The following is a 14221-nucleotide window of genomic DNA, read 5'->3' on the forward strand; positions in this document are numbered from 1 at the left end:
ATAAAATCTTCATTAAAATTTTTTTTTAAATAAAGACTTTATTTATTTATTTAGAGAGTGCAAGTGCAAGCAGGGAGGGCAGAGAGAGAGAATCTCAAGCAGACTCTGCGCTGAACTTCATCTCACCACCAGATCATGACCTGAGCTGAAATCAAGAGTCGGATGTTTAACCAACGGAGATACCACGGCGCCCCTCATTTGTTTTTTTTTTGAAAGGCAAAAACTTATGAGAAACAGAATAGTAGGGTATTAACTTCTGCTCTAAACCAGGGTCTGGCACTGGTTTTGTAACAGCCCATATTTAAGAATGGGTTCTACAATGTTTATTTGGCTGAAAAATAACTGTTAAAACCATTTTGTGACATATAAATATATGAAATTCACATTTTAGTGTCTACTAATATGTGAACACAGCCACACCCATTCACTTACATCTTGTGCTAAGGCTGCTTTTGCTATACAATGACTGAGTTGACTAATACACACAGAGAATGTATAGCCTGCAAATATTTACTCTCTGGCCCTTTCAAAAAAAAAAAAAGGCATGTCGACCTCTGCTCTACACCAAACTGAACACTAGTAGGTTTGGTTGTTTTTTACTGTAAACAACTTGTAAACCAAGTATTCTGAAAACTTTTCTTAGGATGATATTCCTCTCAGAGACCCTAAAGAGGACATAGAACCACCTTTCCAAGTGAATTGAGCAAGAAAACCGGAAGCAAGACTCCAGGGATCCTGCCTTACAATAAAAGCTTTTGTTAGTAAACATCCATTAGTTTGGATATCTTTCCTAAATTGTGAAGAGAGTTCTTACTTCTGTCTACAAACAGAGGAAACTCTTGATTACCTTAGGGTGCACAAGGGGGCACTGTCACTCACTTGACAAAATTCAATCCTAGTTTGATATATTCGGTTTTGGCTCCTTCTACAAGCTTGACAGAGTTGCTAAACCATTATTGTTTTAAAAAGACGGATCCGGAATACCGGATGAATGGGAGGGTGTCACGTCCATAAAAACATAAAAGCAGGGGCACCTGGGTGGCTCAGTGGGTTAAAGCCTCTGCCTTCAGTTTGGGTTACGATCCCAGGGTCCCGGGATAGAGCCCCACATTGGACTATCTGCTCAGCAGGGAGCGTGCTTCCCCCTTTCTCTCCCCCTGCCTCTCTATTTGTGATCTCTGTCTGTCAAATAAATAAATAAATAAATAAATGAATTTTTTTAAAGCCACACACATAAAAGCAGGGGCAGCTGGCTGGCTTAGTGGGGCATGCAAATATTGATCTTGGGTTTGAGAATTCGAGCCCCACATTGGGTGTGGAAATAACTTAAAAATAAAATCTTTGGGGCGCCTGGGTGGCTCAGTGGGTCAAGCCTCTGCCTTCGGCTCAGGTCATGATCTCAGGGTCCTGGGATCGAGCCCTGCATCATGCTCTCTGCTCAGCAGGAAGCCTGCTTCCCCCTCTCTCTCTGCCTGCCTCTCTGCCTACTTGTGATCTCTGTCAAATCCATAAATAAAATCTTAAAAAAAAAAAAATCTTTGAAATAAATAAATAAATAAATACAAATATTTTAGAGTGGTATATCATCCATTACAAGTCACATGATGAGTATAATGTAGGAAAAATACCGCCAAGCCAAATGTTTAAAACAGTTAAAAAAGAGGCCACCTAACTTGAATGCAGTATCTTGATACTTGCTTACATCTTTAAAATATTCCGGGCTTAATAATTAGATAGGAAAATCCATCTGTAAAGTTAACAGTAAAATTACCAAACCCGGCCATTATTTTATTATAACTTAAAAAAAAAAACTTCATCCAAAGCATCACAAACCTAACAACAGGCACTGCAATAAACAATCTGTCAAGTCATGGGCCTTCCTTAGTAATAAAGAGCAGTTTCTAACCTTCTGGATGACATTAAGATATACCCTTGCTGGCAAGAGGCTAAAATGACCCAATCAGCAACTGCAGATTGTTGAAGGTTTGACTAGTAAAATAAAAGTGAGGCTCCCTTTAAAAGCACGTCTACCATTAAACCAATGAAAGACTCCTCGGAGCGATGTTAAGTCAGGAAAACACAAGCATCCTGATACCATGGCCTTGTTGAACACAACGATCACGATCTAAGAACCCTGGACAAAATGACGAAGCGATTTAATACCAAACCAATAAATGACCCCGTTATTAAGAGCCTGAAGATGATTTTGAGAGGGAGCGCGCGCGCAAGCGAGGGCACTGTTTCTGTGGGAAAATGACCTCAGACTAACACTGAAATGGTCTCATCAAAGACCGTTACAGTAGCAACATACAGTAAGTGCAACCTGAAAACAAAAGTCCTGAGTGGTCACTAGTGGCTTCAACCACAGAAACAGCACGTGCCCCCAGTGATTACAGCGCCACGGGAAGACCGTTATTAAATTATGCGGCACACCTCCAATTTAAACCCCAGGCTCCGCTCTGGCCCAGGCCAGGGGGATGAGTGCGGGCAAGAAATGCAAACTCATCAGTGCTATGACCTTAACACAGGGGGCAGCCCCGGGGACATTCCCCGAAGAGCGCGAAGCGTCCCGAAGTCACTCCCAAACGGGTCCAGCCACGCCCTCTGAAGAGGGCGTCTTCAAAAGTTTTCCTCGGAAGGGAAATCGAGGCACGATAATTTACATGGACCGGAGGAAGGAGCCCTGGACAAGCCCTCGTCCGCCTGGATCGGGGAGCCCCGAAGCCGGGGCTGGGGCGGGGGGGCGCCCAGCAGCAGAAGGCAGCCCTGGAAGCGGGTCCAGACTATCCGGCACGACCTCCCCTCCCCCTCTCTGCGCCCGCCTCGCCGGGGCCGCCGCCCGGTACCTCTCGATGACTGAGGCCACCAGCTGCGGCAACTCCTTCATCTCGAAGGCTGAATAGGACGCAGACAGCAGGGGCCGAACCGCCACCTCCCAGCCCGGGGTTGTGTCAGCTCCCGTCGCCGGGGCCCCGGGCGCCGGCGCCGCAGCCTCTTCGCCGCCGCTCGTCGCCATCTTCCGTCGTACTACTGCGGCTCCCTTCGGGGGCTTGCCACCGGCCCAGCGCCGCCTCCCGGGAGGGGGCGGAAGTGACGCAATCCGTGTGTCAGACTGTGCGACGCAGTCGCAGAGCAAAACACGCGACGCTCAGGGCGACCTCCCTCAGCTCTCAGGAGAAAGGCTGCACCGCGCGGAGGCGAGCCGGAGGAACTGCGCCTGCGCAAAATTTACGCCTTAGTAGGAGGCGGGGGTGGGGGGGCCGGGGGCGGTAATGCCCGCGCCTGCGCGCTGGGAGTTGTTCCTGTTAGTAGGAGCGAAGTGGCTCTGGGGCATGGGGGAAAGGGGAGTTGGAGATTTGGTTGAAGTTAGCAAGACCAGGACAGCGGAACAGGCTATGCATCTGCGGATATAGTGGCCCCGACCGGAGACAGCTAAGGACGAGAGTCTGATCACTCACCCGCTTGCTTCCCTCCCGAATGTCCCCCACAAAGTGATACGACAGTGCTACGTAGTCTACTAAACTTTCTGCTCCCCGCGCCACCTCTCGCTGTTACTAGTCCCAAATCCCTGTTGTGTTTTGATTACCCTCACTAATAATATTACCAGCTCGCATGTTACATCGCTCTTTGCATGTAACGGTTATCATTAAAGCCAGGTTTTCCTCCAAGAATAGCCTTGACGGCATTCTTTCCCTAATGCAAAATAGCTCTTTTCTGACTACAAGTGGAAATCGATCATCAGGTACCAATTTATTTATCAGAATTACACGGGTAACAAAAGGAGGTCATCCAAAACTTCGGGAAGAATTTCAGGGCTTCAGGATTTCAAACCATGCACAGTTCTTGCGAAGATGTCTTTATTTAGGCAGACTGGGGGTCACAGGGCCCAGGGCTTGACGTCCTCCACTGACACCTCCCCATCCCCGCCCGCCCAGAATGTCCTCGAAACATGCATAGTTTTCCTTGAGCCAACTGTCAAGGCCAACTGCTTTCACCTCTTAGATCTGGAACTCAGATCGCTATATCGGCAAAAAGCCCGTTATTAAAGCTTACATTCTTTCTTTGCTGGTAGAAAAATGGGGGAAACACAACAAAGGCAGATGCTTTTACCCACGGAGCCACCCAGGCACCCCTCCAGGTTAAGATCTTTATAGGGGTGCCTTGGTGGTTCAGTCCGTTAAGCATCTGCCTTCAGCTCAGGTTATGATCCCAGGGTCCTGGGATTTAGCCCCACATCTTGCTCCCTGCTAGATGGGGAGTCTGCTTCTCCCTCTCCTTCTGCAGCTCCCCCTGATTGTGCTCTGTCTTGCTCTGTCAAATAAATAAATAATTTATTATTTATCTGTCAGATAAATAAATAAAATCTTCAAAACAAAACAAAAAAAAAAGATCCTTCTTATAAATACCACATCAGTTCCCGTATTGGAGATGTGTTCTTGCGTTGCTGCAAAGATTTGGAATGACATCCACATTCTAATTTTTTTTTTTTTTTTTTTTTAAGTAAACTGTGTACCTACCATAGGGCTTGAATTCAGGACCATGGAATCAAGAGTCACATGCTCTACCAACTGAGCCAGCCCGGTGCCCTTCCACATTCTAAATTTAGATAAGGAACACAATACATAGAGGACTAAAAAAGACTTCTAGACAAAACACAAGCTTCTAATATTCTAGTACAGAAAATAAGATAGAAACCAAAGAATAATAATTTCCATAAATTAGTAACTGAAGGATTTAAAATATTCATTTCCTTCTAATCACAAGTGGCTGGGTAAAGAACTAAAATTTTAAAACTTACAAAAGAGAGATATGATATGATATGATCGTATTACAAGAAGTGCAGTGAAAGAAAAAAATTAAGCAGCCATGACGGAATGGTATCAGTGTGGGAACTCAGACTAGAAGGAAGTGTGAAGAAATTCGCAGGGAAGTAAAAACATTCTGTATCTTGACAGGGGTCATGATCACATGGATATGCACACAATATTCATTCAACTATATGCTTATGATGTGTACACCTTAGCAGTTAAAAATTATACTTCAGGGGCGCCTGGGTGGCTCAGTGGGTTAAGCTGCTGCCTTCGCCTCAGGTCAAGATCTCAGGGTCCTGGGATCGAGTCCCGCATCAGGCTCTCTGCTCAGCAGGGAAGCCTGCTTCCCTCTCTCTCTCTCTGCCTGCCTCTCCATCTCCTTGTGATTTCTCTCTGTCAAATAAATACATAAAAATCTTTTTAAAAATAAAAAAATAAATAAAAATAAAATTAAAAAATTATACTTCAATCTAAAAACAAGGGGGATGTGGGTGGCTTAGTAGCCTAATGGTTCCCCCTTTAAAGATTTTTTTTTTTACTTGACAGAAAGAGCACAAGTAGGCAGAGTGGCAGGCAGAGGGAGAGGGAAAAGTGGGCTCTCCACTGAGCAGGGAGCCCAGTGCAGTCCTCGATCCCAGGACCCCGGGATCATGACCTGAGCTGAAGGCGGGCACCTAATCAACTGAGCCACCCAGGCGCACCAAACTCTTGATTTCAGCCCAGGTCATGATCTCAGGGTCACGAAATCAAGCCCCCTCCATCAAGCTCTGTACTCAGCATGGAACCTGCTTAAGATTCTGTCAATCTGGGGCACCTGGGTGGTTCAGTGGGTTAAAGCCTCTGCCTTCCACTCAGGTCATGATCCCAGAGCCCTGCATCAGTCTCTCTGCTCAGCAGGGAGCCTGCTTCCTCCTTTCTCTCTACCTGCCTCTCTGCCTGCTTGTGATCTCTGTCTGTCAAATAAATAAATAAAATATTTTATGGGGAGTTAGAGAGGAGAAGGGAGTTGCAGCAAATTGGAAGGGGAGGTGAACCATGAGAGACTATGGACTCTGAAAAACAATCTGAGGGGTTTGAAGTGGCGGGGGGGGGGTGCGGAGGGTGGGAGATTGGGGTACCAGGTGGTGGGTATTATAGAGGGCACGGATTGCATAGAGCACTGGGTGTGGTGCAAAAATAATGAATACTGTTATGCTGAAAATAAATAATTTTTTTAAAAAATGAAAAACACATTAAAAAAAGATTCTGTCACTCTCCCCCCCTTAATAAATAAATAAAATTCTTAAACGATCTCTTAACAAAATAAAATGAAAACAACAACAAGAGGTCATTGTCACTCACTCCAGGAACCTCAAAGCCAGAAATATTGGCAGTTTTTATTTCAAAAAAATCCCATCTGATTAAGAGTTGTGCATTATTCGTTACTTAAGTAAATCACAGGTATTAACTCCCAGGGGCAACAGAGATCAGTCTGTTCTCCAGCTTTTACAAAGTTACAAGAACCCACAGTGCATATTTTATGGAAACTCCTAATGCAAAACAGCTACAAACGGAGAGCTCCTCCTTTTTGGTAACTCATTCTGAAGGGAGATTTTCTTTTTTCTTTAACTTCAAGAATATAAGGAATTAGGGACACCCCAGTGGCTCAATCAGTAGGGTGTCTGCCTTCCACTTGGGTCATGATCCCAGAGTCCTGGGATCAAGCCCTGTGTCAGGCTCTGCAGTGAGCCTGCTTCTCCCTCTGCTTGTGCTCGCACTCTCTCTCTCCCTCTCTGACAAATAAATAAATAAACAAAATCTTTTTTTTTTTTTTTTTAATAAAATAAGGAGGGGCGCCTGGGCGGCTCAATGGGTTAAAGCCTCTGCCTTCAGCTCGGGTTATGATCCCAGCGTCCTGGGATCGAGCCCCACATTGGGCTCTCTGCTCAGTGGGGAGCCTCTTCCTCCTTTCTCTTCCTGCCTCTCTGCCTACTTGTGATCTCCATCTGTCAAATAAATAAAATCTTTAAAATATATATATATATATTTTAAAGATTTTATGATTTAAGATTTTATGATTTTAAAGATATATGGAAATAGATCAGAAGCCTAATTCAATTTAGTAATAGTATAGTCATCTGTAATCCACAAGTATTGATTATTTTTCTCATAATACTGCATCTTATATGGTATGAATTTAAAACAAAGAAGAAAATGTGTCTTGCAGCCTTCTTGCAATTCTGGCAATTGTACAAGGACTAGAATAGAATGTCAGTTTTACAGAATAGCAGCAAGCAAGACTTACAGGAAACTGAGGGAGAAAAGAGCACAATTGAAATTACTAAAAGTATAATAAGGTGAACATCCAAATTTGCAATGCTCTTCAGTACCAACCAATGTGAATTAATTAATTAAAAGCTTGACTGGCAAACTTCTACCAAATGAAGCTTAGATAGATAACACTAATTCAGCTTAACCCAAATAATCTATATGAGGTCGCAAATGTATCAGAAGAGTTTTGTTTTAGGGGCCCCTGGGGGTCTCAGTTGGTCAAGCTAGGTACTTTTGATTTCAGCTCAGGTCACGCTCTCAGGGTCCTGGGATGGAGCCCCATTTTGAGGTCTGCACTCAGCATGGAGTCAGCTTGTCTTCTGTCCCTCTGCTCCTCCCCCTGCTCACTCTCTTTCTAAAAGATTTTATTGATTGGGGCGCCTGGGTGGCTCACTGGGTTAAAGCCTCTGCGTTTGGCTCAGGTCATGATCTCAGGGTCCTGAAATCGAGCCTGGCATCGGACTCTCTGCTCAGTGGGGAGCCTGCTTCCCCATCTCTCTCTCTCTGCCTGCCTCTCTGCCTGCTTGTGATCTCTGTCAAATAAATACATAAAATCTTAAAAAAATAAAATAAAAAGATTTTATGTATTTATTTATTTGAGAGCGAGAGCAAGAGCAGAGGGAGAGGCAGCAGGAAACGGAGAAGCAGACTCCCCACTGAGCAGGGAGCCAGCCTGGGGCTCCATTCTAGGACCCTGAGATCATGACCTGAGCCAGAGGCAGGTGTTTAACTGACTGAGCCACTCAGGCACCCCAATAAATAAAGTCTTAAAAAAAAAAGTTTTGTTTTGTAAAATGACTTTTGTTTTCCTCAGACCCTCTGTTGCCATTGTTTAGGAATTACAGTCAGCAAATTTTGGACCACCAGGTTTAGAGATAGGGAGAAGTATAAAGCAAATGTGGAAAAACATTTAACATTTGGAGAATCTGAGTGGAGGGTATCTGAGAATTCTTTTTTTTTTTTTTAAAGATTTTATTTATTTATTTGAGAGAGAGAGAGACAGTGAGAGAGAGCATGAGCGCAGAGAAGGTCAGAGGGAGAAGCAGACTCCCCATGGAGCTGGGAGCCTGATGTGGGATTCGATCCTGGGACTCCGGGATCATGACCTGAGCCGAAGGCAGTCGTCCAACCAACTGAGCCACCCAGGCATCCCTCTGAGAATTCTTTGTACTACTCTTGCAACATACTCTAAGTCTGAAATTACATCAAATTAAAAATTTTTAAAAACCAGTTTGTAATTACTTTGTTTTATGACTCAAACATGATTCAAACATGATTTGAATAGAATGACATCTGTGACAGGCACTTAGTAGAAGGAAAGTAGTGTACTTAAAAGTCTAGAAAAAGGGGTGCCTGGGTGGCCCAGTGGGTTGGGCCTCTACCTTCAGCTCAGGTCATGATCTCGGGGTCCTGGGATCAAGCCCCGAATCGGCTCTCTGCTCAGCAGAGAGCCTGCTTCCTCCTCTCTCTCTGCCTACTTGTGATCTCTGTCTGTCAAGTAAATAAATAAAAATCTTCAAAAAAAAAGTCTAGAAAGTGGAGTCAAATGATTGTACTGTATCCTTTAGCACTGTTAGGGGACAGGATAGGAGCTGTCTTGGTCAGCAGACGTGAACGTTCTGGTCTCTTAGCAGAAGCATGCCTATCCTAAAAACCATGTGTTGCTATCAAATCTTCTATTCTAAGTCCAGAATAACCAAACAAGCTTATAATAGCATCTTAATTTCTTTTACAGGCTTTTTATAGGATGTGCATTCCAACTACCAGACGTAAGTGTTCTCCTTTTCAGAAATATCGTCTTCATTATCATCTGTAAACTGGCATTCTGGCGTGTCAGTCTTCTAATCTGGATTACTGTATGACAGCACATGGAATATACAACATCACCAAAACTGTAGAGAACAGTGGCAATTACGAGTAAATATGCCCTTGAAATGCTCATTTTTATTTTTTTTATTTTTATTTTTTTTAAAGATTTTATTTATTTATTTGACAGAGAGAGATCACAAGTAGGCAGAGAGAGAGAGGAGGAAGCAGGCTCCCTGCTGAGCAGAGAGCCTGATGCGGGACTCGATCCCAGGACCCTGAGATCATGACCTGAGCTGAAGGCAGCGGCTTAACCCACTGAGCCACCCAGGCACCCGAAATGCTCATTTTTAGTTGGCTTCATTGACTTTCACTCATTCTGATTGTATGTGACGTGATGGTACATGAAGAATGCTTCCGTATAAATCTGTGACTATTTTGTAAAGACACGCTCCTACATGTCTTCAGTCTGCATACTGGAAAATGTACTTTCTCAGTGTCATGGATCAGAAATTTACATAAGACTCAGTGCTGGGGAAAAAATGGTTTCTTGGTTGGAGGTCAGTCTCAAGGGCAGTAGTGCCTTAAGAGGAGGCAGGTGTGCACACATCCTTTACGTTATTAAAAATCTTTACTGGAATGATGGTCTAAATAATACAAAATAGACTTGCCTGAAAGAGCATTCGATTGATCTCATAAAAATCTCTAATGGAATAACACTTAAGAATTTCAACCTTGTGACTCTAAGAGAAAGTGTTTAGGAAATCCATATTGCTAATATGGAAAGCTCTCCGTAATACATTAAGTGATAAAATCAAGTTGCAGAATATTATGGGATCTGGAGAGATATATGACAGGTTGTTCAGTGCTAACCTCAGGGAAAGAGAATGGGGAAGGTTTTGAAGGAGAGTGTCATCTTACTGCTTTGGGCATAATTTTTTTTTCTTAAATAGTCTTTTTAAATAAAGCACTTGGAAACCAAATTTTGTTGAGGGAACAGAAGGCTAACTGAGGACAAAGTACAAGTTGACCCCCTGCAACCTCCCCCACTACCCGCCCCCCGCTCCTGGGTGGGATTTGTGTGACCCTCCTCCAGGAAATTTCCAACTATCTTAATGCTTTGCTAGAGGGAAAAACAAATTTAGCTTGATAATAACAAGGCCTCCAGTGTCCTGAAGGTCTTCTTCTTCTTCTTCTTCTTTTTTTTTTTAAAGATTTTATTTAATTGTCAGACAGAGAGAGAATGCAGACAAGCAGGGAGAGAGGCAGAGGGAGAAGCAGGCTCCCCTCTGAGCAAGGAGCCTGATGCAGGACTTGATTCCAGGACCCTGAGATCATGACCTGAGCTGAAGGCGGATGCTTAACTGACTGTGACACCCAGGCCTCCCTCCTGAGGGTTTTCTTTAGGATATAAAAGTCCTTCTGGGGACACCTGGGTGGCTCAGAGGGTTAAGCCTCTGCCTTCAGCTCGGGTCATGGTCCCAGGGTCCTGGGATCGAGCCCTACATCGGGCTTTCTGCTTGGTGAGGAACATGCTTTCTCTTCTCTCTCTGCCTACTTGTGATCTCTGCCAAATAAATAAAATCTTTTAAAAATAAAATAAAACAGAAGCTATGGTATCATAAAGCTCAATTCCCATATTGATCTTGTGAGCATCCATTTTAGGTATTAGATAGAGTTTGTTGGAGCTTGTATTCCAGAGCCCTCCAGAAAAAGATAAGTAGATCTATCTCTTGGCATCTCAGTAAATACAATTCCTTTTTTTCCCCTTCTTCTTTAAAGATTGTATTTATTTATTTGACAGAGAGCAGGAGAGCACAGGCAGGGGGTGGCAGAGGGAAAGGGAGAAGCAGACTCCCTGTTGAGCAGGGAGCCTTATGTGGGGCTCGATCTGCTCCTGGGATCAGGACCAGAGCTTAACCGACTGACCTACCCGGGTGTCCCAGTAAATACAATTTCTTCTTTTTTTTTTTTTTTTTTTTAAGATTTTATTTATTTATTTGACAGAGAGAGATCACAAGTATGCAGAGAGGCAGGTGGAGAGAGAGGGGGAAGCAGGCTCCCCACTGAGCAGAGATCCCGATGTGGGACTCGATCCCAGGACCCTGAGATCATGACCTGAGCCAAAGGCAGAGGCTTAACCCACTGAGCCACCCAGGTGCCTGTAAATACAATTTCTAAGTCACCAAAGGCACTGTAGAAATTTTAAAAACTAGGGACAAATGCCCTAAGGCTTCTTCTATGAAGGAGGTGTAACCACTTGGGGAACTATTTGTTGGGAGCAGTGGGAGCACTATTAAGAGTGTAGGGAGCTGGACACCTGGGTGGCTCATTATTATTTATTTTATTTATAATATTATTTATTAAAGATAAATAAAATCTTTAAATAGTCTCAAACACATACTTCAGGAACTGAGTATTTTTTTCTGTCATACTTTGTTCCAGAAAGGATTTAGGTCATCTTTTTATTTATTTTTTTTAAGATTTTATTGATTTATTTGACAGAGATCAAAAGTAGGCAGACAGGCAGGCAGAGAGAGGGGAGAGGGTGAATCAGGCTCCCTGCTGAGCAGAGAGCCCGATGTGGGGCTTGATCCCAGGACCCTAGGATCATGACCTGAGCCGAAGGCAGAGGCTTAACCCATTGAGCCACCCAGGCGCCCTAAAAAATATTTTATTTATTTATTTGACAGAGAGAGATCACAAGTAGGCAGAGAGGCGGGCAGAGAGAGGAGGAAGCAGGCTCCCTGCTGAGCAGAGAGCCCAATTTGGGGCTCGATCCCAGGACCTTGGGATCATGGTCTGAACCGAAGGCAGAGGATTTAACCCACTGAGCCACCCAGGTGCCCCAAATAAATAAAATCTTAAAAAAAAAAAAATTGCACGGTCAGTTGTCTCTTAGAGCCATCCACAGTTTACGACAGGAAAACCATGTTATCTGCATGTCTGCCTACTGGCCTTTCTTTGCTGAAGAGATGGTAATCTCTTCCCAAAGTGCTTTTAAATCAGTAAGTCACAATTTTAAGAGGAAGGTGGGTGGGCATAATATATTACTATTTAACCCCCTTCCAAAAGATTAATGTCATCTATCAAAAATTTTTTAAAAAAATTTTTAAAAAAAATTTTTTTTCTAAGTTTTAGTTAAATAATCTCTACACCTACCTTGAGGCTTGAAGTCACAACCCCAAGATCAAGAGTTGCATGCTCTTCCAACTGAGCCAGCCAGGTGCTCATCATCTATCAGAAAAAAATTTTTAAAAGGTTCTTATTGGGACATCTGGGTGACTCAGTCAGTTAAGTGTCCTGGGATCTGTGATTAAGTCCCATATTGGGTTCCTTGCTCAGCGGGGAGCCTGCTTCTCCCTCCCCGTTTGTGCTCTCTCTCTGACAAATAAATTTTTTTTTTTAAGATTTTTATTTGTTTATTTGACAGACAGAGATTACAAGTAGACAGAGAGGCAGGCAGAGAGAGAGAGAGGGAAGCAGGCTCCCGGCTGAGCAGAGAGCCCGATGCGGGACTTGATCCCAGGACCCTGGGATCATGACCTGAGCCGAAGGCAGCGGCTTAACCCACTGAGCCACCCAGGCGCCCCCAATTTTTTTTTTTTAAAAGGTTCTTATTGACCATGAATGTTCTACCTAATTCTGTATTTAATGCATACATGTTCCCCAATAATGGACTGCAAAGTCAAAGGCTGAGGAAAAATTATAACAAAAGCCACAAACCATTTTACATTATTCCCCAAAGGGACTAAGAATCACTAAACACTATTTAGCTGAAAAATTTTATACCAAAAGATCTTAAATATTGACCAACTAATGAAAAAAATGACCTAAAAAATACTAAATAACTTAATTTTTTTTTTAAGGTTTTATCTCTTGATTTGACAGAGAGTGAGATCACAAGTAGGCAGAGCAGCAGGCATGGGGGTGGGGGGAAGCCGGCTCCCTGCTGAGCAGAGAGTCCAATGCAGGGCTCGATCCCAGGACCCTGAGATCATGACCTGAGCTGAAGGCAGAGGCTTAACCCACTGAGCCACCCCGGCGCCCCCAAAGAACTTACTTTTTTAGGTGAAACATTGCAGGGGCCTCCAAGGGAACTTCATTAATGAAGGTGGGGGAAACAGATGGTTCAAGGGAGATGCACAGAAATAGAAGAAAACAGATCAGAGGTAGAGGCTGAGCGAAGCTAGTCAACCAAGTGTGGCTTTAAGACGAGGAGAGGTAGAAAAATGATAAGATGGGACACAGGACCATGCCCTCAGCATTAGCTCTTTCGATCACCTGCTTTGAGAGAATTTTCAGTAAAATGGTAATGATTAAAGCCCAAACCCGGGGCTTTTTACGAAAAGGCAGGTAGCTTCCCTCTGCTCAGCTTGCTCTTCGGATTCTGGCACATACGTAGGCAAAACCAGCAGCCAGCAGACTGGGGGGCTGTGCCAACGGAGCCCACAGCGGGTGGGCTGCCAATGACGTAGCCTGCTCGTACTTCTGTAGGGTGGTGGGGATTCCAGCTGGGCGTCCTCAAAACTAGGCCAGGATCTTTTCTAACTTGTACGTATTCCCTTCTCCCAGGACACTTTAGAGAAACCATGCTCTGAGTCAGGATGAATCGATGCCTGTTCTTTCTGGAGATACTTAAATGCTCATTGACTCATTCAGATCCACTTCACAACTTTATTACTCAAGTAAAATGACTCCCATTTTTCTTCCTCCCACTAGCATCATCTACCAGCAGCATATGACTACAAAAAGATCTCGAATTTTGTTTTTAAATAACTCAACTCTTGGGGTGCCTGGGTGGCTCAGTCGGTTAAGTGGCTGCCTTCGGCTCACGTCATGATCTCAAGGTCCTGGGATCAAGTCCCTCGTCAGACTCCCCACTCAACAGGGAGTCTGCTTGTCCCTCCCCCTATGCCCCTCCCCTGCCTCAAATAAATAAAATCTTTTTTTTTTTAAGATTTTATTTATTTATTTGACAGAGATCACAAGTAGGCAGAGAGACAGGTGGGAGAAGCAGGCTCCCCGCCGAGCAAAGAGCCCGATGCGGAACTCGATCCCAGGACCCTGAGATCATGACCTGAGCTGAAGGCAGAGGCTTTAACCCACTGAGTCACCCAGGCGCCCAAGTAAATAAAATCTTAACAATAATAATAATAAATAACATGACTCTTGTGTGATAAAATTGGAACGTTTTCCTATTAAAATACACTGTGTGTCTGCACAGCTTTCGGCCCCCTCTAACGCAGAAATCGCCTCCATATCCCACACCAGAAAGAAGGACTGGCCATTCG

At 44.0% G+C, this 14221-nt stretch overlaps 1 protein-coding gene across 13 annotated transcripts in view; it reads right to left on the minus strand.

Moving 5' to 3' along the window:
* Positions 1-3172, minus strand: part of UBR4 (ubiquitin protein ligase E3 component n-recognin 4) — a 134168-nt gene extending 130996 nt beyond the window's left edge. For all 13 annotated transcript variants that reach the window (XM_082684444.1, XM_082684446.1, XM_082684445.1 and 10 more), the window contains exon 1: positions 2847-3172. In XM_082684444.1, coding sequence (XP_082540570.1) covers positions 2847-3016 — 170 coding nt within the window. In that variant the 5' untranslated portion in view covers positions 3017-3172. The remainder of the gene's footprint in view (positions 1-2846) is intronic.
* Between the last annotated feature and the right edge of the window lie 11049 nt (positions 3173-14221).

The sequence above is a fragment of the Mustela nivalis genome, assembly GCF_964662115.1.
Source record: "Mustela nivalis genome assembly, chromosome: 10".
NCBI classification, from domain to species: Eukaryota; Metazoa; Chordata; class Mammalia; order Carnivora; family Mustelidae; genus Mustela; species Mustela nivalis.